The sequence below is a fragment of the Anas platyrhynchos genome, chromosome 27 (assembly GCF_047663525.1).
Source record: "Anas platyrhynchos isolate ZD024472 breed Pekin duck chromosome 27, IASCAAS_PekinDuck_T2T, whole genome shotgun sequence".
NCBI classification, from domain to species: domain Eukaryota; kingdom Metazoa; phylum Chordata; class Aves; order Anseriformes; family Anatidae; genus Anas; species Anas platyrhynchos.
The window spans coordinates 4,557,540-4,585,491 of NC_092613.1; the positions used below are offsets into that span (position 1 = coordinate 4,557,540).

General features: G+C 45.7%; 1 protein-coding gene across 2 annotated transcripts; it reads right to left on the reverse strand.

Annotated features, from left to right (window-relative positions):
- Positions 1-714: 714 nt before the first annotated feature.
- On the reverse strand, positions 715-26,919 carry SRPK1 (SRSF protein kinase 1). Of its 2 annotated transcripts, XM_027444720.3 has the most exons (16): positions 26,618-26,919; positions 26,462-26,522; positions 15,310-15,428; positions 14,034-14,142; positions 13,595-13,682; positions 13,307-13,394; positions 11,732-11,838; positions 10,887-11,052; positions 9,834-9,859; positions 9,124-9,337; positions 8,427-8,855; positions 6,880-6,980; positions 5,850-5,957; positions 4,427-4,496; positions 3,891-3,983; positions 715-3,162 (listed from the first exon to the last, which is right to left on the reverse strand). In XM_027444720.3, exons 1-16 carry the CDS (start codon positions 26,895-26,897, stop codon positions 2,978-2,980), a joined length of 2,244 nt encoding a protein of 747 aa, XP_027300521.3. In that variant the 5' UTR covers positions 26,898-26,919; the 3' UTR covers positions 715-2,977. The 2 variants fall into 2 exon arrangements, with proteins under 2 accessions (XP_027300521.3, XP_027300523.2); XM_027444722.3 differs by lacking the exons at positions 26,462-26,522; positions 26,618-26,919 and adding an exon at positions 18,705-19,052.
- Between the last annotated feature and the right edge of the window lie 1,033 nt (positions 26,920-27,952).

A 27,952-nucleotide genomic window follows, 5' to 3' on the forward strand; every position in this document is an offset into this window, starting at 1 on the left:
GACCTTTTGTTTGGAAATAGACAGCCAATTCCTTGCAGAGCCCCAGATCAGCTTCTCACGCCACCTTTAGACCCCAGCAGGGAAAAGCACAGCACCACTGCACACCCAATTAATCCCATTTAGCCCTAATTCCACATCCCATCCAGCAGCCCCCACCCCACAGCCTTTGCCTGCACGGGGCAGCACGCCGTCCCACCCAGCCCCAGGACCTCTCACTCACCTGGTCGGGAGGCAGGACCGACCAACCTGGGGAACATTTTTCAGTCCTGCTTGCTGGAATTTGCTGGTTCCTGCAGGACAGAAGTCAGTTTGGTTCTCACAGCCGCCTTCCAGCGTTACACCTGCCCCTAATGAAGCAGTTGGGAAGGTTTTGTTAAGAGACCTTGCTAGGGAAGAGAGCAGAGATGACACCGTGTGTGGCAGAATTAAACCCAGCAGCTTTTAGCACGGCAGAACTGCAGCAGTTACCCTGCTATCGGCTTCTTCCCCCTTTAAAAATGGGTTACAATTCAATCAAAAATCTTTACCTACACCATCAAACAGTCTCGCCCCAGAGAATCCAAAGCCAGTGCTAACTAGCAAAGAAAACTGAACCTAAGGGCCACAAGCTGAGGAAAAACAGACCTACAGAGGGAACATGAGGAGTAGGGCTTAGTTATTAAATAATCTGTTTATTGTATGTCTTTCACAAAGAAAAAAGACAAAGCACCCAAGTAGAAAGAATAAAAATGTATTTTCCTTCAGGTTTTAGACTGACACAGCAAGTACAAATCCTTTAGTGTGAGCACTTTACGGCAATTTGGAAAATTAACAAACCCCAGGTGAACGAGCACATGGTACAAGACTGAATCCCGACAGCTGCTTCTGCAGGTCTTCAACTCACGAGCTGGCTCCTGCCTTGGCTCCCACGGTAAAAAAACAAAACATCCTCCTCTGGACAGGGGTGGCAGGGGGAAGGGAAGGACGGGAAGGGGCTCTCCAAGTGTGCAAACCCCTTCTAGGAAGAGTTCTTTGAGCAGCCAGCCTGAAGTACACGAGACGGGGTGACCTTTCAAGACAACAGAAATCGTTTGCCCTGCCAATGTAACTTCACAGTACGTGGACAGTGGGGATTTTGGAATCCAGTCCTGTCTGCAGTCCTCCTGTAACAGAGATTGAAGTGACACGCAGCTGGAAAACTCCAGGTGAAAAGAGGAAAAAAAAAAAAAAACAAGTCAGATTGGCAGTCCCAAACTCATTTGGTACGTTACCTTCCTTTAATTCTAGATTATATGCATAGAGAACCTGACCTACCCCTACAAGAACATGCAGCATGATTTGCGTTAATTAGCCCAGCCAGGCACCGGGCTGGAGGAACTCTGTAAGTGGATTAAACGACTCCATGGTTTATGAATAAATTCTCATTAACCTGAATTTCCAACACACACACACACACACAGTGACGTTAACAGTGGTCTTGGCAGCTTTGGCAATGGAAGCGTCTCGGATAGCATCTGCGTGGCCTCCGGCACGGCAACTTCTGTGCTCTGAGAGCTGCCACGAATCCAAAGGCCGGTTTGGTCCAGGGTAAAGATGTGCCTCTGAAGTCTCAACACTGCCAAATGTTGCTCGAGAGTAGGATACGCTGCGTCTGGAACAGGAGGGGCGAGGCTCGAAGATGCCATCGTAGAACTATCAAACGCCACAGTGATTTAACTTTAAAAATTAACCCACTCAATTATTACATCCAGCCTCCTCTGAGGTGACAGAGAAACCCCACAGGGCATCTTTAGTTGGGGGAACTCTAGGAACAGCTAATCCAGTATTGATGTGGAATTCTCTTCCACCTCTCCTTGTGCTGATGCCCCAGAAAATAAAAGGCAATCCCATCCTGGGAAGTTATTTCTGAAGGCCAGCACCTGAAGCAAATTAAAGGAAACCTTTACTTTCAAGCATTGAGTTCTTAAGCCAACAGCTATAGCGTGGCTGGGATACAGATGCTGCTGCCCTTTCTCGGAAAAAAAGCGAATGGTCAAAAATTGAGAGAGAATACACTGCATCAGTGAAAGCCAATCTGTCAATGGTACAGCAACCACGTCAAGCAAGGCAAAAAAAAGTGCCAGAAAGGGATAAAAACCAAAAAATTTACAGCTCACTAAAACGTTAGAAGTTGCCTGCAACAAGGCTACCTCTCTGCAGCCAGAGGGTGCACCCATCATGATGCTGAGGGTTGTGCGTTCAGTCAGTTCCAGCTTCTGCTCGTTTTCCTTGTCACCTTTTAGTCACAGGCTCAGGTGTTAGAGAACAAGGAGAAAGCATCACTGAATTCAGAAAATATTCTGACTAGCTGGACACAGAAAGGGAGAAAGAAAAGGGAGAGGGCACTTCAGAGGAAGAAGCAAATGATACTAAAAAAAAAATCTAGATTTAAATATTAAGCAGCTAGAACTAAAGAAAAATTATGTGACTGGAAAACAAAGAATACAGCAGACACCTAGAAGATGATGGAGGATTTTGAGGTCTTTGCTCTACAAGGAGCAAACACCACCTCAGTGCCATCTGTTACCTCTCACCCCATTGTTAGCTACTGGGTGAACAGCGGGGAATGGACTCCTGAGTCAGTGAGATGAGGATGAGTTCAGATCTTCACAGCCCCCTGAAATTTAGCTAACGGAGCACATCTGAGCACCGGTGAGCTCTCATCTGTAACAGACGGTGCGTATCAGTGAGGAGACTCAGGGAAAGCTTCATGTTCTAGTTAGTCTTTGGCGAAGCCCAAAAAAACAGCCGACACCACTGGCTGAGGAGAGCCCCCATCGAGTCACACAAGCAAACTCAGCGGAACGGGTTAGATTTATCTAAAATCTTGGAAGCCTTGAAGGAAGAACTTCACACGGAAAATGATCAAGGGGAAAAACGGCTCTGGGAAGGGGCAGCTGGGTGTGTGTATGCTATGCTGTAAACCGGAGTGTAGTGCTGTGGCATTGGGTCGAAGCCTCTAGGAGTTAAGCCAGGGGTGCCTGAGACACTCTGCTGCCGTCGCTCTTTTCTCTGGGATCAGCTCCAGCATTGGTAGTAAGAAGTCTGTGAAGGCAGCTGCCTCCTCTTGGGACCACTCATATTTTTCCACCAAGACTTCAAAAAGGCCCCAGGGCTTCAGTTTGGTGATGTGCTTCAGATCACCTGAAAGCCAAGACAAAGAGGTTTCACTTCAGCCACGCTACGGCCACGACTTGCAGAACATGCCAAGCAGCTAACAGCACAGACCGAATTCAGAACCTCTTCCAATTACTTGAGCATAGGGAAGATGCAATTGTGGAGCATGCTGAAGAAAAAAATGATACTAAAACCACTTTGCTATCTGCTTTTGAAGATTGTTCAAGACATGCACTTTTTTTTTTTCCTTTCTGCTATTTCTGATCAGCAAATATTCTTTAACTTTATTAAATCACCAATTCTACAATTTGACATGACAGATAAACATTGTGCCACTGACTGGAATGCATGCTGGAAGAAGAAGAAGAAGAAGAATTTCTTCTGGGCTACTTAAGGCTTTAAGATTAGCAACAAGGTAAAATGTGTCCTTAGCCACATAGCTCAGGACTCAAGGCACTTCTTCAGTAATTATACTGGAACAAAGTTGTTTAGGGAAGACTTTAAAGATGAGTATATATTTTATATAAATATTTTATGTGAAGATGTATTATATTTTTATAGCAGTTAGAAAAGAATGCCTTATATTTAGCTGCAGGTTTTTTTTTGTTGTTGTTTTTTTGTTTTTTTTTTTTTTTTTTTTTTTTAAACAGAGAAAGCCTTTCATAAAACAAAGACTAAGATTTCCAGTAAGGCATTCCTGTGTATTTGGGGTGTGGGGCAAGGGGGTAAGTGACATTTGCTTAATTTCCTTTTACCTTTTTTGGTGAAAAATTCCTTGGAATATTTTCCTGCTAAAATGAGCTTGCGAGGTATTTTCCCCAGAAGTTCTATGATCAAAGCAATGTGATCTGCATTTTTTCAAAAGAGAAGACAATATGACATCCACACAACACTTTCTCTATATATACCCCAGTTTCCTTCCCTGGAATGTTAAAGACAAAGACACTACCTCCTTCAGAAATCACTTTGGGATGCACCTGAAACCAGATTACAAGCAAGGACAAAAAGTCAAGAGGTATGGTGGGGTAAAAAAAAAAAAAAAAAAAAAAGGGAATTTTGCAGGGATGATCAGTTTGAGAAGGTAAAGAATCCAGTGGTTAAAGGAACAGTAAACACCAGAACAAGAACTGCAAAGAGTTAAGCACAGCTGTCCCTTAACATCAGTAACTTGGGTAAATCATCTTTTTGCAATGGGCCTTTACATTGCTGTCTCACAAGAGAAAGCTCTTTCTGAAGGAGGATCCACTGCCTTTTGTGTCCCATTTAAAAAAAAAGACTTAAACAAACGTACCTTCATCCCGTGAGTAATCTTCTCCAGAATGAGGCTCAAACAGATAGTCTCCTGTTGCTAATTCAAAGGCCTAAAACAGAAACAAGCATATTATATCACTTTAATGCACTTCACACATTGTTAGAAGCACTGCAGGTTGATTCTGCACATCTCTGCCAGAAGCGTGCTGGCCAGAAGCAAAGTGGTCAAAAAGAATTAAGCTGGGAAATCCTGGTATTGCATTACCATCTTAAAATGAGCAATTACTTCGTAACATTTTAGTAACTGCATTAAAAACATCACAGGCACGTCTATACTAAATTTTGGATCGCACTGTACTACAGTAAGCTTGCGTGAAATTGTACAAAATAAAGGCTTTTCCCATGCTTAGCTTCTCTTTTGCCTCCAGAACATTCTACAAAGCAATGTCCAAACTCTACAGATATTTTTACAAAGCTTTCCCTCCCTAAAACTTCCTATGTTAGAACGACATCTTTCAAACAGTTCTTCTCTGAACATTCATCTATAGATGTGAAAAACATGTTTGAAACAAGGAAAAAACCTGGCATTCGTTTCCACCGACCACTCCTGAATTCCATGACACATTTATCCTTCACATATTCACTTAACAGTACCTCTGACCTTCTGTATTCTTCATTTTCTGTAAGGACTGCTGTAGAAAAACTATTGAATTAGGCACTCGGAGTAACCACTGTAATAATTTTGGCCCCACGTCCTGCAGAGACAACATGCCCCTAACTGTATTCCATGTTTACCACATCCATCAAAATCACAGAGTATTTTCCAAGACAGCGAAAAGGACTTCGCTCAATATTTTCCAAGCTTAAAATATAAAACCCAAGCTGTAATTTGTAGAAAACACAGAATGGAGACACCAGAGGCACACGCAGTAACTGACTAGATTTTTTTTTTTTTTTTAAATCACTACGTTTGCCAGCTATCACAGGAACAGCTTCAGCCTTGTCTCAGCATTACTCAGACTATGACTCCAAACATGCAGAGGATGCATGAGATTAAAATATGAAATGATACTAAAGACATCCGTGAAAGAAGACTGAATGCAGCAAAAAAGACTCTTTATATGAAGACTGTTTCAGAATTGCATAATTGCCTTGTTTTTCCAAAGAATGACATTAAAGTGTAGTTGTTATTGAAATCTGCTGGTGTTGTACAGCAAAATCCTGACTTTCAAGGGAAAAGCTACATGCAGAAGGAAAAAATAAACCAATTTTGGTATGGAAACATGGTATTTCACAAGTCTGGATGTTGGCTGAAAGACTGATGGGTGGGTTTTTTTTGTTACTAGCAGCTTTTTTCCTTCTTTCTTTTTCCAGACTTGGCTAGTGATTCAGCAGCCCGACATGAGTTTTTCCCAAAATGCTCCAGAGCAGGGGTCTGAAATCCCCTGGATGACACCACTCACCATACACGCTGTGCTCCAGATGTCAGCAGGGGTGTTGTACCCCGATCCTATCAACACCTCCAGGGATCGGTACTGTCTTGTCTGGATGTCTTCAGTGAAGTGCTTGTGCTAAACAGAACAAATGTTTTACTGCATGGTTGGAAATGGTTTAAAGGAAAAAAAAAAGAATCAATAACCTGGAAGGCCAGAGCAGATCAGAGCTCCTTTCCATCACAATTCATCTGAATTTTACATCTCTGTTAAATATTTCCTTATATTCCTACAAGCACGGTTTAAACGGTCTACACGAGACACTCCTTAAGTCTGGCAATTTAGAAGAAAGCAAAGCAAAGAGGCAGAATAGGGAAGACAGTTTCAGAGTTTGCACCCTCTCCTATCAGATCGTGATAGAGGCCGTGATTCAGTGACATGGAGGCAGGTAAAGCAACACAGGGACAGCAGCCTTGCCAGATGCTGCAAGCCTGCCTTTGACCCAAGTTTGAAGCTTTCCTTTCCTGTAAGATCTCAATTATTTTGCCACTTTAAAAGCCATATAAAATAGACATTTCTCCCATTTGAAATGTGAAACACTTAAAAGCAGCACAGGGCAATCATCAAAGAATAAAACCATTTATGAGTCTCTTTCATGTGCTTGCAAATCCAGTGAGATGGTTTGACAAGCTAATAAACTGCACAACTAGGCACAGAGCAATTCTTTTCAACTTCCTCCAGAGGAGCTGCAGACTCCCTCAGAAGTTTCACATATGCAGATTTCTACACATTAGATGCGACACTGTTCAAAGGCCTATTAAGAAGTAATCTAATGACCGGAGGCACCCAAAACACAGGCTGAAGTCTGCCTTTATAGGACAACTTCTTTCTTTGTATCCCTGTTCCCTGCTTCTCTTTCCCCCACCAATGGTTTTGAATTATCACAGCTCTCACAAGCAGGCATAAAACAGAATCTATTTTATGGATTCTTTTCAATCTCGGCATACCGCAAATGAATTAGCAGGTTTAAACTGTCAATGTAAAAAGGTTTTAAACTTACCACCCAGCAGGCATTTCCTAGGTCGGCTATCTTCACTTTAAGCTTATCTGCATTCTTGGGCTCAAGAGGATTAAGAAGGAAATTCCCAGCAGTCGATTTTCCTAGAGGCAACACGTACAACAGCTGATTAAAGCTACGTGGACAGTACTACCATCTGTCATCCAAATCCTACAGCCCTATCCCCACCCAGGAAAGATTTTGCTTTCAGATCTGAACTTTTCCCTCTCCAAAGCCTGCGGTATAAAAGTCAGCCTCAATCTATGACCAAAAGTCACCACCATTAAGCAGAAGGGCAAGAAAATATATGCAAGAGTGACTGTTTTCCAGCACAGACCTAAAGGCTGTCTATATCAAGACAGGTTTTTTAAGTAAGGGCACTGCCAGAAGTTAAACAAGCTTCTCAACCCTTAAGAAGTCTTGCTAAATCCTTGAGGGACAGGAGTCCGCAGAGAATAGCATCTTCTTGACACAGCCATCAGTCACTGCAGCAACACAGACAGTTACAAGAGCTAAAGTATATATTGGGAAAAACCTCAATGGATGTGGTGGAGAGCAAAAATATTAAGTCACTAAATTACATCCAGCTGTAGCTCTCGAAAAGCAATTTGGGAGAGAGTTGCAAGAAGCAAACACACTTAGTTATCTAGCAGGGGCATCCAACCAAACACTGTCCAAATTTCAAAGTCTAAGTTTCACTTGCTGCGTTTTCACACAATTCCCTAGCAGCGCTCTGCCAAGAAAACGCTACAGAAAAATTTAAAAGAGAATTACAAATGTGAGCTTCTGCCTCCTCCTCCAAGCAGATATACTTGATCTGACCCTGACTCAAGGATACAAAAACAGATCTATCAATTGATTCAGGTTTTTAAACACATTCCAGGTTGTTTGTTTTTAACTGCAGTACATTACCTGGTATCGTATCTTCTAATCCTACAAGCTTTGCAGCTCCCACACACGCCCCCAAACAAATCACATTCAAACAGAATTATTGAAGTGTTCTTTTTCCCCTACGCTGTATAAACTGTTTCAGCCTGCTTGCATTTCCAGTTCTGGGAAACCATTTACTCATCCCAAGTAACCGAGAGCAGTGAGCTTTTACTCCACAGCATGAACAGAACAATCAGAACACACTTAGCTACTGATCCCATAATGTAACAACCAGCGACAGTTTGTAGATTTAAGCTTCAATTTGTAGATTTAAGCTCCTAACTGTGGCGATAGCTGATATAAAGAAGGGAATGTTCCTATAATGAAAAACAAATGCATAAGTACATTTGTCGTGTTTATCAGTATACTGAAGCGGAAGCACTTACGCATTTGATAGTCAAAATTAATGTACAGCTGCAACTGGAAGGTACAAACAGCAAAATGTCTCAGGGTAAGACTGTCAGGTAAATTACCCCTGGCAGGAAAAGGTTCAAACAGGTGGTTCTGATCACTTCAGCCTCCCAAATGGAGGTTTCTATTAATATTCTGATGAAGTGTTGTAACACAGCTCCCCCACATCGAGGAGAAAGGAGCCCTTCCTCACACAGCTCCTCTTGTACCTTTGTTATCTGATGGGCTATTATTCTCGTTCTCATCCTCCGAAGGGATCTCTGTCCGGATGCTTTCTTGCAAATGGCTGATCTCCTGCTCGTTGAATGATTGCTGCTCGCTGGACGTAGGCTGACACACCATGGAATCCTCTGCAACTAAGGGCACGAACGAGTCCGACATTGTTGCTTGAGGCCTGTTCTCCGTGTCACCATTTCGCTGACTGTAATTACAACTATGGAAGTTCTCCTTCTTCTGGGTGTGAGGGTGATCGCCACAGTCATTGGCATTGTGAAGGTCATCCTCGAGTCGCACAGACCCCTGGTTGCCAGAGTCTGGGAAGTCCGTCATTTGTATCACCCCATTGCAATTTATTTCTGTTACACATTTTTCCACGCTGCCTTCCATTAGAATAGACTGCTCGTGCACAATGACTTCAGCTGCAAGAGCGGAAAAAGAGAAGAGTGTGTCTAAACAAAGTAATAGCTGAAGCTGTTCAAGAAGGCCTCAGAAATACATGGGTCTCAAAATAGAACTGTACACAATCGTTCATTTAGTTTGTAAAGTAAGTTTTCCAGCTTCTTTACATGAGCAGAATGCAATGCAAACGTTAAATAACAGCCACCTCTCCTACAAATGCCCACTCTACTCATGGCACTGAGTGAAAGAACACAGCTGTGCTACGCCAGCAATACTTTAGGTCCTTACCTGTCTTTTTGCCAGCATCTTCATCTGGTGGGCTAACTTTTATGAGCATTTCTAGAGGGCTCTGAGCTTCCTCCTCCTCTTCAGGACGTGTCTGCCCAGGGCTTGCTTCCTTCTCCATTTCCTCTATTTCTTGCATTCGCTTCTCTAACAGCTCAGCCTGACGTTTCTGCTTCTTTTTCAACTTCTTTTTCTTATTCTTTGACATTTTGTCAGCCTACACAGAAGCAAGCAGGGAAATTTGACTTAGTATCTCATATTTCCATAAACCTAATGTAAGCCAAGTTTTACGTTATTCTAGATCTGAGAGAGCAGTCTGGAATGAAAACTCTGGAGACAGTTCTCCTCCCAGACACAAAGCAAATACTAAGGTTCTTGGAGCAGTTGTCTGTTCTTCTCACTGCATTTATGTCCTGAGAAACCAACAGTATTCTCCAAACGAGGGATCCCGGACTCTACAGGCAGTCGTCTTCACAACAGACCTCAAAACCACCAAAGAGATTTATTTGATGGTGATATATTTGAGACAGACCTACCTACATTTCCAAGACAGCACCGAACCTGGTGCTTTTGTCTACAACACACACAAATCACACTTTTCCTTCTGATCTCATTATAAGGTTGATTTTCCTTAATGCCAACTGGATTATGAGACAATGCGGGTGCTACTTAGAAACTGACAGATACTTACACATGAAAGCTGTTACACTTACTGGTTTTGGCTGTGGTGCAGTGCTCACTGAAAGGGAAAGCAAGATCAGGAAATCAGTATGTTTATAGTCAAAGACTGCAACTGGATTCTTATCTTAAGGTAAGCTTTTTCCTAGGTGATCTGGTAACAGCACTTTAAAGGTATCAATCAGCAAATGGTATTTTAAATGTTTATTTCTCTATGAAAGTACAGCAAGAATTAAACTGAGAAAACATTAAATGAGTAAATGCATTATTAAAGTTACAGATTGCAGACTTGCTTGACTGATACCGAAGACTTACACTTCCTGTCATGCAGCTTCATTTGCTACACATATTATGCATCTTACCGAAAAGAAAATGCAAACCAAAACATTAAAATACCAAATCTAAGGGAGTTTTCCTAACCTAACCCAGACAAGCTATGTTGCAACAGGCTCAGCTAAATGCTGATGTTCTAAAATTAAGATTGACAGAGCATTCCAATCTGCACTGCTGTAGTTTTTGAGAAGTACCCACAGGTACAGATGGATATTCTCAAGAGTAACAACTGAAATTTTGCCCTCAGCTCTTCAGGAACGTCAGCATGTCAAGGAAGCTGTTTCTATTAAAAGTTTTCTGACTTCTGCGAACTGGCAGCTCTAACATATAAATCACCTTGTTGAGAACTTCCCCAAATGCATTTTTCCAGCTTCATGCAATGAAAGGAGAAACTTTTGTAGACAGTGCAAGAATGACCTCACAACATTTTTTACCCTAGCGTTATTTTGAGTGTGTTAGCTTTTATGCAGTGTCAGTCTTGTATAGACTGACTGTCCTACCACCTTATCTATTCCAGATAAATTAAAAAAAAAAAGACCTGCATTAAAAGCAGCTGTCAGCATGAATGTATCCTCCCTCCTGAGTATCTTCAAGGTAATATGATTAACTTCACAACTTAGTTTTGGCTTTTGCAAGTGTTACTTGCATTATTGTTCCACTGTACTGAATTTGGAAGTTTTCCCTACTGAAATCGGTTATGATTTAGGGGGTGAGGAGGACTGGGGGAATAGCACCAACTTTTATGAAAAAAGCACCTGCAGAGCCAGATGGTGGGGGAGCCCCCGATCTCTGCCACTCTGTTGCTTCTGCAGCCAGCCTGCGGATATACTGGTCATTCACACACAGAAGAATGTTTTCAGGTTTAATATCTGTATGAATGATCCTACACTTCGTGTGCAAGTAATCCAGCCCCTGAAGAACCTGCAGATGAGAGAGAAGATAATCAACTATTAGAAAAGGCAAGGATCTCTAGAACCAAAAGCTGACTGAATTTGCAAAATCAGAGTTCAGCAGCTGCCCATGATGGTTAGCAAACCTCAAGGAGATTTTTGTTTCAGAACACTCCACATTAGTGCTGATGTGACCAGTGGTTATTAGACTTCCAGAAAACACAGATCTGAATAAGGATTTTTAAGTATGAAGTTAAAATAGTTCCTCATAACCTAAAGTACTGCAGTTGAAAATCAGATTCTAATACTCCACAATAAAATCATACTTTCCTCCTCCCCTTTACCTCACACATAGAAAGATGTTTCTTCTTAGGCAACCAGCCAGTAGGAGGAACAGGTTTCTCTTGCTTTTCCCATCATTAAGCACTGTACTTACTGTGACAATTTAAAGGAAGAATTACTTGCACTTGTGAGGGTAAGAAGAGGGTAAAAGCAAAGCTGGCCTCCCATCAGGGTTTAAGTGACAGAAAACATGTACCTGTAGCAGGAGGTTTTTGCAGGAGAAAAGGGAAATAGCTGAAGAACGCCTTTGTTGCATGAGAGAGATACCATTGATTTTTAACTTTTGTTTTCTTCTGAAAATTTTTGCCCCACTATGACAGAGTTCTCAGTGGGTCAAGGGGAACAGTGCAGTCAGAACCAGAACATACCTGTTTAATGATCTTTTTGACACAAGGGAGTGGAAGCCCCTGGTAATTTGACTTGATGATCCACTTCAGTAGATGATGCCCTAGAACTTCAAACACCATACAGATATCTGGAACTAAGTCAAGGAAAAAAAACAGACATCCTGACCCAAGGAGCCCTCAATTCCCAGGACTAGGGATCAAAACAAGTCCATACCAATCATTTCTACATTAACAAACTCTCATCCTTCTGACACAGCTCAGAGCAGCTGCACTCCTTAACAGCACCATCCCATTATACGCATCAGTGCTTTACCCAAAACCTAAAATACAGAAGGACAGAGCTGGTTACAACAATGGTCCTAACCCAGCAGTAGCAATCTCCTGCTTTGGGTGGAAGCCAGCTACACAAGCAACCATGCATTAGTATTTCCTGCTAGTATTGAAGCAGCTTCAAGCCAACAAAGTAAGCTTTGGAACTGTTTAAACTCTTGCCCCAGGCAAAACTCAATGCCGGATCTCTCTGTACCAGCAGTACCTGAAAATATAATCACATTTCCATTTCATAAGTCATCCTCAGAACAATTAAATTACTTCCTCCACCCTGCCTCTTTACCAGCAAAACAAACTTTTTACAAGCCTGGACTCCAATACTTACATTATTTGTCTATAAGATCTCCAAGAGCTACAGTCACTACTGACACATTCAGTATTGTGCTTTTGCTTTAAAAGCCACCCTTCTAGGATTTTATTGTACTAATTTTCTTCTACACTTGCAGGAAGCATGCATGTGTTTCTCAAGTGAGAGAAATACCTCAAGTCAACATTTACTCAGTGCTAGGTTCTGGAAAAAAAGTGGAGGAAATATGTTACATGGCTACTTATTTTCAAAGAACTTTAGAAAGTTTATAACCTGCAGCCTGGTAGTTCTCACTGAAATAATGTTCGAGATGCTGCAAAGCTGAAAGATGAAAAAAAAAGGCTAACTTTCAAATTTTAAGGATGCATTATTACAACTTCCCACAAATAACTGCCTACTAGAAGGTTATTCACAGACCTGCAGGAGATTTTTCAAAGCAATACACTTTATACCTCTTGGTATATATACCTTGGTAAAGGCCAAGGTAAGATGCTACCCTAGCTAGAAAACCACCTTATCAAGTTACAGACTGCATACGTGCTTGCTATTTTTAATTACTGACCCTGGCATTTTGTAATGCTTTACTTAAACAAGGAGTTATTACGAGGCTGCCTGCAAAACTAAAGGGTTGAGACAGATAGGCACTCTTGCCACAAAAAGGTACCTCGGACATTACCTTGATCCTGATTCAGAACTGAGCTGTAGCCACGCCAGCAGCTCTTAGGTTGGAAGCATGACTAAGCAGCTCTGTCTCGGTGACTTATGCATATTACGTCAGGCTCAGTGGTCATTACAGCTTCGAGCTCTGCAGGCAGCTCTAAGGCGTACAAGGGGTAACGATTTCACAGCAGGACTCCTTGGGCAGTGAAAGAGATGCTGAGGCAACATTTACCAGCCCCTGATGTGATGACTACCTAGAGAGCTCCCACCTCTACGCCTTTCCTCTAAAAAAAGGATACGAGAGCCATTAACTCCTGAAATCTTGAAGTCATCTAATAACTGAACAACTCTCTCTTTATTGGGATCGTTTGGATCACTGTTGCGGACCTGCAGAGAAAAAGAGGGTTATTTTTGCGTGCCTTAAGGTAATTACTAGACAAGAATATGTTTTGAACAGCAGATCTACTGCAATAGTGTGAGGTTCTTACCCAAAATATTTACTGCCACATAATCCATAAAGATCAAGCATCTGACTAATCTGAACTCCCAAAAGCAAATTAAATTGAGCCTTGCTCTCATGCACTCACCGATTTTAGCAACTTGATTTCATCCAGTGCTGTCTCTGTGTAGTGCTCTGCACTCTTCACCACTTTCATTGCCACGAATCTCTTCCCTCTATGCACGCATGGTAAATAAATTGGAGACTGTTAGCACTCATACACAGAAGTTATTCTCCAGGATCATAGTGAGTAGCTCTCGTATGCAAGAGAATTATTTACAAAATCATGGGAAAACAAGGTTTAAGCACTCTTGTGAAGACTATGACGACTTGGGCCTCTTTTTATAAAGCATGCTAGTCATGTCTCTCAAAATGAACTAATATCAACAATGAACAATATCAAAAAGAAACTTCTGCATTAGGATATAGACAGGCACATTTTGTTTTTATCTAAACACAAACAGATGCACGTTTGTGCAAGCCTGGGGCTTCCTGCCAGAAACGCTGGCTAAGACATAAAGACTTACTGGATGTCCCAGGCCAGCCAGACAGTGGAGAAGTGGCCCCATCCCAGCTTCCGAATCACGTGGTATCGCCCGTTGAAGAGATCCCCTATTTTCACAAGGTGATAACCACCTAGAAAAAACAGTGGGACGTTGATATAGCAAGAGAGCACGCAAGTGCTGAAGAACAGGTTATGGGGAACGAGCATCACAACTCGAGGCAGACTTATTTGATGTGTTTAAATACTTTATCATATTAACAAATGCAAATGGTTCTCTAATTGGATTTTGCCCAAAGAAGCATATAATATATTAGAGGAAGAGCTGTGAAGAGCTCTTTATTTAATTGAAAAGTGTCTTTTTAATGTAACTGAGCTAAAACGTCTGACTTCTCCTTTTCAATGTAGATCATTGCTGCAGCATCACAAAAAATTTTTTTCAGTGAAAGCACCTGAAGTTCACCAGGCTAACAACCTTTGGAAAATGCTGCTTATGAATGGTCTGAGTATCAGCACTGCTATTGAGTGCTACTTCCCCATCAAGTGAGAGCACTCCAGCCAAGATCCCAACAGAGCTTCCATTTGCAACTGCTTTCCTGCCTGAAAGGCACACTGACATTGAACTTCACAACTGAAAATAGGAAAGCTGTGTACTCCTAGCATCCCTCAGCTGGGGACTATGCAGGAAGATAACATGGCTGAAACACAAACACCTGAAAAGCCAGAGAAAGATGCTAGTTCTTTCCCATCCCTTGCAGAAAACAGAACAAACAGAAGAACAGCAGTTCTAACTGCTCAGTTGAATTTGCATGACCAGCATTCCAGCTACTTAATTTGCAATGTTAAAAAGAATAAGCCTGACCCTTTTGGTATTGAATTATACACTCTGATCTTTCCATTTGCTCTGTATTTGCAAACACAAAATTATCTGAAGCATGGTTACTAAGATGATGACTTTTAAAAGGAAAGAGTGAATAATTTGAAGTTTAGTTGAAAGTGGAATTAATTCCACATCCCCCCCCAATCAGAAAAATGACTGTCTGCTTTTACTGATTTTGAAAGTCTTCTGCCACAGAGAAGAAGCTAAAAGCATTAAATATGCACTGAAAACAACTCTCCAACTCAAGTCTGGACTGACAGAGGCTACCTTGGAGAACAGTTTCTCTGTTTCAGGTTAGCTTGAGAGACGTGATTATCTTCATACAATTTAAAAAAAACAAAACCAAAAACAGCAGGTAGGAAAACTAAGGAATGTCTCCATTACACTGAAAAACCTACACCCCAAACGGGTGAGTTCTCACCTTTACAGTAATCATTTGGATCCTCTTGTTCATCATCATCTGATCCCAGGATTTCCTCCTCTTGCTCTGGAAGATCATTCTCGGTGTGAGCAGCAGGGCCCCTGTGCTGAGTGTCGGGTCTGAAAGAGAACAGTTACATCTCACACACGTTACACTGCAATTCTGTAGCTTACATTATATAGAAGGGATCGCCGATAACAGAGGAGATGCACTCCTCACTCAGCCTTCAGATAAACTGGTTTTCACTTACATGCTTTTAATCCTAAAGTGGATATGAACAGCTTTTCATACACTAGCGAGAAATGCAATTTAAGGTCCTGGGTTCACTTTTATAGTAGAATAAGATGACAGTCCAGACAAAATGGTGAGTTATAATCAGCTTGGTGATTCCATGGAAGTGTTAGTCTCTTATCTCCTTCTCAGCCCTTTAGTCAGTGAGATTTTTCTACAGCAAATTAGGATTACGAGATGCCATCTCACCAACGCTGAAGATTTACATGCTGGAGAATGCTATTTCGAAGACTAAACCTCTATTTTTTATTTTTTTTTTCTAAAGGACTAAGAATTAACTTTTGTTTTAGAACTTGTGCCTTTTGCCCTCATCCTCTAGACATGAGATGACCATTTAACAATCCTTTTTCGAACACTTCAGAACTCTAAAATCACAAACTCGAGCTCGTCTCCTCGCTAAAGGTTTGCTGCAGCTCTGAACTGTGCAGAGCCGGAGCACAGAGATGTTCTGCAAATCCTCCTGAGAGCTTGAGACTGGAAAGGGATTGAAATCAGGCACCGAGGGATATTTTTTTTTCTACTCCTCCATTCATAAATAAAACCACTCATTTTGTGTCTAACTTTACACCAAAGGGCAGCTCAGCTCCTGCACACGAAGATCCCACTGGCAAAGGCCACTGCAGTGCCCTCGTACCTGGGCACTGAGATCCCTGAGCTAAAATCCACTGCTGCCATCCCCGCCGTGCCCCAATTCCTTCTCAACAGCACGCAGCTCGCAGCCAGCCCAATGGTTTATAACACGTTTATAATGGTTTATAACACAGCAATACAGAAATAGAGGCGGCATTCACTTCACAAAGCCTTGCCGGAAACGGTCAATTCTCTACAAAGTTTAATTTTCAATATCCTTTTGTAGAAAGCATTTATAATGAAAACAATGCCTGTAGCTCATTTGTATTGGCAAGGTTCAATGGCCAAGCACTGCACACCAACATCAAGCTTTCTTTTCCTAGAAGTACAACATTAAAAAAAAAAAAAAGCTGGAGTTGTCCAAAGAGGTGGGTACCAGAATTTATTTCTTTACAGCAGTGACGTACGAGCACCAGATAACATTCTTTACAATGAGCTTGTCACTGTGAATTCGTGGAAGTTTCCTGTACTGAAGCTATTGTTCCAGGGAAGCAGCAGATGTAACTCAGGCTTCCCACCACCCTACTTCAAACGCAACTCATTTAGCTCCAAGGTTTAACTGCTGAAACAGCCACTGCTTACACCAGGGGATATGCTGATGTACGTGGGCTTTGGGATGCAGCTTTCACAGCTCCTGCCTTGGAGTCAGGCGTCGTACCCTGGCTGTGCCAACTCACCTTCAGCTACGACAGAAACGTAGCATTTCATTTTGCAGTGGTCATGCAACAGAATGCACATTCAGCATTTGCCTACTACATGTGCAATCTGCTGAAATCTCATATTAATTATTTTCTGCACATTAGATCTATGTGTATATGCCATACCTGCAGAGCACGAAAGGAAGAATCACCCTTTTCGATCTGATCGTGACAAAATTCGCAGCTGTTTACAACAAGGGACTGAGGTTCATGACATCAAAGATGCACCACCACGTCATCCCTGCCACAAGCACGCTGCCCAGCGTTTCCTTTTGGTCTGCTGTCAGAGCAACCAAGCCCTGGTTTGGGAATTCAGGAATGGATGAGCAATGCAGGGTCACGGTCCTGAACGACACGGGACCACCAGACAGACAGACCTTCCGCTGCTGCCAGGCTAATGAGACATTTATCAACTACCCCGGAGCTTGATCCAGCCCCAAGGTGGCTTGTAAGTAGATCTTTCTTCCCCTTGTGAGCCACGGAATTATGAATTGGGGGTAAGAGAAACTGGAAACAAGTCTTGGAGGCAGAAATGTACTTTAAAAGTGCCGCATTCCTATGGAGACAAGCAAGCTACAGTCACGCTGTCCCCAGAAATGGGGATGCTGAGACCTATCAGACCCTATAAATAGGGCGAGGAGACCCAGGGCAAGGAACCAGATAGAGAATTTAAGGAGAATTGAAGCCCGGCAGCCACACCCGTGGCACAAGCAGCAAGGAGTAATTCTCCCCGGTGCTGCTTCCAGATTTCTGTAGCCGTGCAAGACGCAGCACATCAGGACGGACTCAAAAGCAGATTCATCTCCCAACCCAGTGATGTGCACAGAACCAGCACGCTATCCTGCGGCCCCGGTGCGTCTCAATAAGGGGAATTTCACGCATGAAGGAAGAAGGTGCTGGAAGCACTCAAAGCCAGCCACTCAGAAGCTTTCTGCCCCCTTGCAGACGGGGCTGGCGAGGCACGACACCGCCTGCAGCCCCATCTCAGCCTGTCCTGGGGAGCCGGGACGATTCCTGTGGAGCACTGGTTGGTATAATAGGTTATAATATGGGAGACAGAGCTGTATTCAGGTCACATCCCTTCCTCCAGTGCTGTTTGCTTCATGAAATCACCTCCAGACTCTCTCGTTTGCTGCCTTCCTGTGCAAATTCACCAGATACCATCCCACCGCCTCCTTCCCCCAGTGGCCACACCAACTGCAGACAGGGATTAAAGCAGACTCAAGCGGTGCAGATCAGTGTTAACCCCAAAGAAAAACTGATGCACAAACCCACAGCCCTCAGCTGCCTGCATCCCTCCCACAGGCAGCTCTCCAACAGGCACAAAAGGCTGCTAAAGGCAGCAAAAAATCCCTACCCGGTATGTAAAGGCGACAGCAGTTGCAGCAACATTGCAAAACAAACATAAAAAGCCTTTGGGAAAAAATGGTTAATGGCTTACATTTAAAAAAAAATCTAGTGGATTAGGGTACATTTAAAAACCACCCCTGTTCTACCTGAAAACACTTCGATTGCCTTTTACTTTTGCTCCCTAGATGCACTGATTCATCATCAGAATTCACCGGATTTGCAGTTTTTTCCACAACTACAAAGCAGCATTTTACCAAAGGAGACGGAACTGCAATGCTAGGGCAAAATGCCAGCTCTTTTAGGGAATTCATAACCTGTACCTAGGGACCCCCCCAAAAAAAAAAAAGTCTTTATTCTCTCAGGACTGCCCAAAGAACTGCAAGTCACCAGCCAAAAAAAAAAAAAAAAGCCAAGAGGGGAACCTACCTGCACGAAGCGCGGCCTCCCATGGATAAAGATATTCCTGGAGCCAGCCCAATCGTTTTGGAAAGAGCCATCAAAGCTCAGGGGCCACGCTGCTGGGGAGGAGAGGGGACATGGAGGGCGGGTGGAGGGGCTGCTTCTCCCTGAGCGCAGCGGAGCTTTGTGCGAGGGAGGCGAGGGCTCTGCCTCCACCACCTAGCTGCAGCTGCCCAGCACTGCATTGCAGGTAAAGGGCCTCGCAGCACGGCTGGGGGTTTGCTCTCAGCCGGTCCCTCCTGCAAATTTGGTGCGGCGGGGGGGCCGGGCGTAAAAGAGATTTCGTCTCCTCCTCTTGATGTTTACCTGCCTCGATCTTCCCTCTAATGAAACGCAGAGATTCGCTCAGATCCTTCGTTTCATCTTCCTGCACAAGCCGGTTTTATTTGCCTATGCGGTGGCTCAGCGGATTCAAAGCCGGGATGGAGCTGCTGGTAATTGCCGGCAGCCCAGCCCCTTTGATACAGGGGTGCCGGTACGATCACACGGGAGAGCAAGGGCGTTCAAAGAAAAAATGCCTTTTCTGAAGTAATTCCAAGCCTCTCCCATCCGGGGTTACAAGAAAAACGTATCCTTTACGGTTAAAAGCAGCAAAAAAAGTTGAAGAAAGAGTCAAACCTCCACCAGATCTTAAGAAGTAAAGAGAAGTGAGCAGTCTGCGCAGCAGCAGTCGCCTCTCATCTTCCTCAGATGATGCAGCGATCTCCTGGCCATCTCCTGGGCCTGTTCAGCCTGCTCGTTTGTGTAAGCCATGGGGAAGCAGGTCAGCAGCAAGGCGACACTAGCAAGTAATAATTTAGAGACTGTGCTAGGAAGGGATGGCTGTGAGCAGAAGGCGCTCGGAGGCTGCCTCTGCAGTTCTACACCGAGAGCTTCAAGGAGTTGGATTCAGCTGACTCCATACCTGAGAAGCTCGCTGCATTAAGAGCTGCCAAAGCTCTTCATGCTGGAAGAGGAGCTAGCAACATGCAGGTTTTCCACTGCAGACACCATTTTGCTCCTCATTCACCCGATCTATCGCCCAACAACTCTGCTCACTACTGCAACGCACAGCGGGGACAGAGCGGTCATGCGGAGGAACCAAGACTTCTACCACTCACTCACTCCTTACAAAGGCATTCAGGGAGTTGAGAAAAAAACTTTTTTGTATTCCCTCACCTGTCTCCCCAAGGAGTAGAGAGAAAACACGTTTGTATTCCCCTGTCTGTCTCCCGTGGGATCACTGAGCTGGCCTGCCCACTAAAAGTAAGGTAAAGGCTCGTTAAGAAGCCCTGGTCACACGAGGTGTGTGCTCTTGCAGGTTGCTCTGAAGCAGGCTCAAATAGCCAAAGTGGGGGGAGCACGTCCTGCGGGTGAGCACAGAAAAAAAGAGGAAAGCAGGGAAAGGCAGCACTGTTCATACTGCTTGGCACCAGCACTGCCTCTGCAGCTTCGCTGCCACGGCTCGGAGCTTGTTTCCTCCATGCCAGAAACTTACATATCAAAACGTTTGGGAGAGATGTTTGGTTCTCCTATTCGAGGCCAGCAAGTGACTTCTTCAAAAGAAGGCTCTTCCCTTGTCCTTAAAACACTGGAAACGTGTGCTACGTTTCTACCTGCTTTGAAGGGATACAATCCGGACCCTTCCTGCCCTCACAGAAGGCAGCAGACACACTTAGTCCAAATCACTTTTGTCACACCCATCACCCTCACGTATGAGCAAAGGAAAAATGCTTTCCTTAGTCCTCTTCACCTCACATCGCCGTGCCCTTGGTATTGGGAGGTCTGAAGCTGTCTGTAGGAAGCCAAGGGCAATCGCTTTCCTAAGTGATTTTTACACCGCCGGCAGCACTAAAAGTTGTCATTCCTTCTTTGGGAGGAATTACATTAAACCTGCATCCTTAAACATAATTCATTGGTGAAATTTAAAGTGATGAGCAACCCAGCTCACCCCGTAGGACACGGATAAAAGCACCGTAACACCCTTTCCACTGTAACCACCCACTCACAGACTTCCACGGCTGTAGAGCCGTGCCTTGCCCCACCTTGCTTCAAGTGCTGTCAGGGGTTCCTTGTTTTCATTAGGGGGAAAAAAAAAAAAAAGACCTGAAGCTCCATATGGTGTGGTAAAAAGCCCACATTTAAAATCTCTCCCCTGTTCTCACACCTGTGCATCAAGACTGTGTGTCTGTAAGGGGAGCAGCTCGCAGGCATCTCATTGCTGTTCCTCGGTGTGCCCCAATCCCAGGGTCGTGTTAAGGCACATCGAGGCAGAGCAACGACTGCTGCTGCTGCCAGCCTTCAATGTGCTTACCTGAAGGAGATCTGCAAGCAAACCTCGTGTTCAATAAACACTGCCACTGTCTAAACCCAAACTCTGAGTATGAATTCAGGTCTGTACTGCAGAAGTACTTCCCTGCTTGTATGCACCTTACCCCTTCTACGCAATTTTCTAAGTATTCGAGGGAGTCTGGGAGAAGCATCTGTTGTGGGGGAGCTACGAGCCTATAACCCCCATTAATTAGTAATTACATGCAATTCATTCATTCTCCCACCCCTATTTTTCTGAATAAAGAACTGGCAGTCGCTGCCAGGGCGGCGGATCTGCCGTGCTTGCTGCTGTAGGTCAGTCACTACAGAGCTAGAGCTGGAAACCGAAGCAACGATCGTGGATCACTGCTGAGAACCTCCAGGACCAGTTTGGGAACACTTCGTTCCCAAAGAACTGAATGCAGAGGCACCGGAACATACTTCTGTTTAGCAGATCAGTGGGAGTTCAGTTGGAAGGTAAGTAATAATGAATTTCACATGACAATGCCACCAATGTACAAATACCAGAGGCAATTAAGTTTCTTGCTCCCCACAACTACTCCCCCACAGAAGCACTTAACGAGCTGTTTGGAGAAGCGTCTGCTCTCCCAGCTACACAAACCGAGGACTTCCATGGAAACCAGCAGAGCTTACGTTACGGCCTGTCACGCTGAAGTCTGATCATCACTTCTGGATTTGAATGAAAAACCTCGTGGGCGAGGCATCAAGCTCTGGCTCTCGATGTACGTTCAAAATACTTACGAAAGATGTGGCCCTGGTATTAATTATGAAAGACAAGCGAGGAAAACAACCCGAGATCCCGATCCCAGGCAAAGTCTTCAAGAACCAAGCTGAAGAGGAACTGAAGCGGGCTGTCAGAACTCCAGGGCTCTCCAAAGACACCAAGGAGGTAGTACGAGCAAGAATTGCAATAATAAACTGGAAAGAGTGTAAAGACAGAAAGATTACCAACTTCCCCATCTGTCTTCATCTAGCAATTCTACTGGTCTTCAGTTGCAGAAGAAGAAAGATGTGAGGCTTCACCGCATGACAAGAGTCTGGCCAGGAGATTGCAGATAATTGTAAACATCTTCTGGAAGATGCTGATTATTGCATCCAGTTTGGAAGAGGGAGAGGGATCAGGATGGTGGCACTGTACCAGCTGAGCTCTGCCACTGCTCTCCCTCCAGCAGCAAAGGGAGCTTGAAGAATTATTTAAAGCCCTGCGAAAAAACATCTCCCACTCGACAAAGCCCATAAGGACCAAACAAATTCATCAGTGCACTCCGAATGAGAAGAAAGCACTGCAATCATGCACCTTTCTCAGAACACACCACACATTACAGCTGTATGGCTACCTTTACCTTCGTAGTTATTCGTGCTCACAGCAATAAAATGTTCTGCTCAGAGGCTCGCTCAGCTCAATCCCCTCACTCCCTACACACACAACTGGTTTTGTGCACGACTAGGTCAACTTTTTCCTGGAACAGAAGTCACTGCAAAAGCAGGACACTAGGCTTGATGAAATACCCAATTAACTAGACAGCAGACAGACTCGTAGCCTAGTTCTAATAATACACTTATTTCCTTCATTTCAGGAAAAGTGAGATATAATATGCAACTACTTGCTCTGTTTCTTGTCTACGTGCTTTGAATCTGGACAGTTATTTTTTAGCCTGGTTTTTAAGCCCTGGGTCCTAATCGCAGAAGTAACCTGGATTGTTTTTTCCAGGACAAAGAACAGCTTGATCACGGAGTGCTTGCGAAAATGCAGACAAAAAACAGCCACAGACCAGAAGTAAAATATTAGTAGCCACAAGCGCCTAATTCCATTATAAGTCAGAGCCATTAGGAAAATGCATCCATATTTGCATTTCAGGTCAAACAGAAGTATGATTTGGTATCAAATCCCTCATCTTCCCCACTTGCTGGGCTGTCATTCACACAGCACGAGGCTCAGAGCACACGAAAGGACACTTTGAAATGAAACTACCCAAATGCACGTGCCAGCACCGCTTCAGCCAGTTACCAGCCCTTCCACCTGCACCAGAGCCAACTCAAGGCAACACTCCCACCCACACAGTACCCAGGGATTGTCTCCAAAAACCAAACCTTCAGAAAAACTCCTGCTAGCCCACACTGCTTCCTGGAGCACCACGAGCCTGTTACAGCCACACGTGCTCTGCGCTACCAGCCCTGCGTGGCAGCAGCCACCTTGTGGCTGATGAAAGCCAGAGCACTCAGCACACCCGCTGCACCCTTCTGCCCACCCAGCACAGCTCACAGCACACCACAATGCAGGAACGGTGTTTTCAGCTCTCTAGAATTCACGGGAGGAAAAGCAGCACCAGAACTGTCCCCAGGAGAGCACCGCGCAGCTCCCCGCTTCCCCAAGCACCACTGCAAACACTACACCTAAGGCATCTGCTCAGCTCTGAGGGGTAATTGCCTCAAAATAAGAAATGCAGAAGTATTCCGGATTTTTGGCAATCAAGCAAAAACCACTTGAATTCACCTCATCAGATCCAGCTGCCTGACAAGTTTATGGTTAAACTTAAGAAAAATTTACTAAGAAAAAAACTGAAGCTTACAAGCTCATTAAAAAAAAAAAAAAAAAAGAAAACCGAAGATGGGCTTTTTTGAAGTTTGGGAATCACCTGATAGTGCTAGAGATCTTCCCACCTCACGAAATGATAAAATATAAAATAAAATATATCCCATACTTTCCAGATAGCTTTCAGCAACATTATCTTTTGGCAGCAGCCTATGTTGCAGTAGCCTACATGCCAAACTCCCCACGTTGTATCAGGGACTAGAGCTTTTTGACATGTGCATTTCCTGACACTGATAATACGATAAAGACCAAACAGAAACTTGCCTCTCGTTTTGTAGAATTGAAATTGTTCAAAATGATTTCTATTTCCTTTATGATGGAAAAGGGAGAAGGAAAATCAAATAAATGCCTCCCTCAAGGCCACAAAGCGACCCAACAGGCAGTGTTAGACCTCAGGATCTCTCTATTTAGGTTTGTTTTTTGTCCCCCCCAGCCATTCAGCTACCACTCTCCCTGCCCTCCTCCTCCTCCACTCTCACAGAAATGGAGCTGGGCGACAGGTCCGCAGCCACAGCAACCTCCCAGCTCCGCAGCAGCAGACGCAGGACAGACGATCAGGCTAGGAGAAGCTTCCTAAACAGAGATCTGAAACAGCTGGTTTAGTGATTCCTGCAGACGACCAGAAGATTTGGGGTAACTTATTGGAGCAGGAAGAAACGGGTACCTCACGCCTTCACAGTACCAAGAAGCTTTTCCAGCTCTTTCTGCAGAAGAGAACATTAGGACACATACTCACTCCTTCATTGATATCAAATAAAGCTTTTAAAAAGGTAGGACAAGAAGACAGAGGAGCAGACTAAGATTCACAGAGAACAAAGAACTTTGTTGACCTTCCCATTAAAAAAAAAAATCTTATAAATGGAACTGCAATTAGTATTTACAGGGGTTTACTTTGTTTAAACAATTTAGCCTGTTCTTCTCTGAACCTAAATAGCTGCAATTTTCATTACTGAATGATGAAAGAGACAATTTGCTAGTTTTATACTATGCACAATTACTTTAAGTGTTTTTTTTTCTTTGTTTTTAGCCAGATTGGATTGACAACAAAAACACAAAGCAGGTATAGTTCACCTCCAAAGTGAAAACAATTTTAAATTGCTTTAAATCCCTTCTGAACATTCTTTGCATTTTTACTTACCCGCAAGGCAGCTCCTAACTCTTGCCAATCCTGATCTTCTAAAATCAGTTGTTCCATATAGGAAAAGGACCTGACCAACTGCCACTGAACATCGTGCATTAAGAGGGCATTTCACATGGCTTCAAGTTTAGATTTTATGGAGAAAGTCTTACAACAATGCAGTTAAGCTTATTTTAGAAGATTTAAGCAGAGCAGCTTTGTATTTAAATAGCATAACGGTTCTGCAGCCGGGCCTCCAAATCAGAGGCTGATGCTGGGCCTTTTGCATTGTACAACATAAAGCATGAAGTGCCTGGGAGTTTCTTTAACTTCTGAGGTAGGATCAAATAAATAGCACTGGCAAACAGAGCTGAAGCAGCTAGTTCCAGAAGGTAAGCACAGCACTTTATGAGCAGCATAATTCTCCCCTCACATCAAGGTTAGTGACAAGATCAAGCAGCAGCCCTGGACACGACCTGCTCCAGCTATGTGGTTAAAGAGGATTCATTCATTTATTTATTAAAAACACGCCAGCACTGGAAGCTAACGTTCAACAGCTTCAGGATTAACATGTAAACAGTCCTTGCAACTGCAAACATAGCCAGCATTGGTTGTCTGCAGCTGGACAAGAGAAAAAAACTAAAGTAGGCAAGAAGAAAACCAAACACGTGATTATTCATTGGGAAATTAGGACACAAAGATCAAGGAGAAGCTCTTCAAAAATTGTGCTAAGGTTATCTGCAAGAGATACCAGAAAACATACAAAACAGTGGGGAAATATAACACACATCTCCCAGAGAGCTGAGAGTAACACTCTTCACCCCTCAGAGCGCTGCCTGAGAACCAAACCTTTTGCTGGAGACAAAACCAACCCAAAAAGTTCCAAAAAGACACGGGATTTGTCAGAGGAAGTGACTAAGGAAGCGTTACGGGTCTGAAGGAAGGCACCCTGAACCTCCTGCCCACCCCAAGCCTCACTTTGTGCACTGGCAAGTGTAAACGGAATCCTTACAGAAATAAAGGGCATTTACAGAACGGGTCGGGGATTTACATCACCGCTGACTGGGAAGGAACCCGTAAGCGGCGATGAATGCAGCACTTCAGGCGGCCCGCTGGAAGCCATTGTTTGGCGTTTACTGCAGATCCTTTAATTTCTCCTATCGGCACCCAGCCGCTCACCACACCGAGGGCCCTGCGAGATTCCTGCGGTGGGAAGGGAGCCGCAGGAGAGCATCAAAGTTAGAGAAGGAACGAACGAGGCGCTCGGCTCCTGCTGTAAGAGTTGGAAAAAGGGGGAAGGGGAGCAGAGGGAGCCCGGTGCCTGCCAACAGCGGTTACGGGGCTGCTCTGGGGGGGGGCAGACGGGTGCCTGCAGCCCCCGGCTGGGGCTCGGACCCCCCCCAAAGCCCCTCAGGGGGCTCCGTTACCGCCTGGCCCCCACCCAACGGAACCACCACCGGGGGGGCTCCCCGTGAGGAGGAACCGAGCCCCCCACACACCCCGAGACCCCCCCTGGAGGCCGAGACCCCCCCTCAGGGCCTTGTTCCCGTCACGGCCCCACCCGGCGGTGCTGAGGGGGGGGGGTTGGGGGGGGGGGGGGGGGGGGGGGGGGCTCCGACCGCTCCTTCCCGCCCAGGAGCCCCCTGAGGAGGCCTCGTGAGGGGGGTTTGGGGGGGAGGGGGGGGAGGCCGGGCCCCCACTCACTTCCTCTGCGCCTTCTCCTTCTTGGCCTTGGTCCGCTTCTTCCGGGCCTGCAGCGCCAGCACTGCGGGGAGAGAGGGAGAGGGGCGTGAGGGGACCGGGGGGGGAGCCGTGAGGGGGTTCTGAGGGGGGGTTCGGGGGTCCCCTCCCGGCCCGCACCTTTCCGCTCCATGGCCGGCAGCCCCGTGGGCCCCCCGCGCATGCGCGCCGCCGCCTCCCCCTGCGCCACGCCGGGCCGCGCCGCGCATGCGCCGAGCTTCGCGCGCAGCCGCCGCCGCCGGAGAAGAGCCCCGCCCATCGGCACAGCCGGCTCCTCCCCCCGGCTCGAGGAGCTGCTGGAGGCGGGGCCAAGCGCCGAGGCCACGCCCCCCGCTCGCCTCAGGCTCCGCCCCCGCTCGCGTGCAGCGGGGAGGGGCTGGAGGGGAGCCGGAGCCGCCATGGCGCGGGGAGGGGAGGGAGGGGGGGGGGGGGCTGGGGGGAAGGGGGCGGAGCGCCGCGCGTGTGACGTCACGCGGCGCGTGTGACGTGAGAGGGGTGGGATAAGAGGGAAAGGGGGCGTGGCCTGGAGAGGAAAGGGGCGTGGCCAAGTTCCCGCGCCCGCGCCGGGAATGAGCGGGAAATGGATGCCGGGTCTTGGGAGGGGGGGAGCTGGGGGTTTTGGGGCTGGATCTGGGGGTTTTGGGGCTGGATCTGGGGGTTTTAGGGCTGGATTTGGGGGTTTTGGGGCTGAATCTGGGGCTTTTGGGGCTGGATCTGGGGTTTTGGGGCTGGATTTGGGGGTTTTGGGGCTGGATCTGGGGGTTTTGGGGTCGGATCTGGGGGTTTTGGGGCTGGATCTGGGGCTTTTAGGGCTGGATCTGGGGGTTTGGGGGCTGGATCTGGGGGTTTGGGGGCTGGATCTGGGGGTTTTAGGGCTGGATCTGAGGGTTTGGGGGCTGGATCTGGGGGTTTTAGGGCTGGATCTGGGGGTTTGGGGCTGGATCTGGGGGTTTTAGGGCTGGATCTGGGGGTTTTGGGGCTGGATCTGGGGTTTTGGGGCTGGATTTGGGGGTTTTGGGGCTGGATTTGGGGATTTTGGGGTCGGATCTGGTGCCCAGGCCCCCGCCGGCGTCCCCTGGGCGCGCGGCCGGCGGCACGCAGCGCAGACGCCCCGCCCGGAGCAGCGCCGTGGCGATTTCCGCACGGATTTGACCCAAATTTCCGCCCCCCCCACCACCACCCGAACCACCCGGTGTGGGGGCAGCGGTGGGGCCGGGGCGCTGGGTGCCGGCTGGGCACAGCCTCCTGCGGAGCGGACCTCGTCGTCCTGCCCCCAGCTGGGCGAATAACGCGGGGCAGGGGGAAGGCTGGTTAATTATCAATGGGGTAATGAAGGTGCCAGGTGGTCGTGGTGCTTCCATCCCCTCGGTGGATCCATGCGAGAATCGGAGGTGGCGTTACCAGCACTGATACAGCACTTCCATGGGCTTTGCTGGACCAGTATCTCAGGGGTTA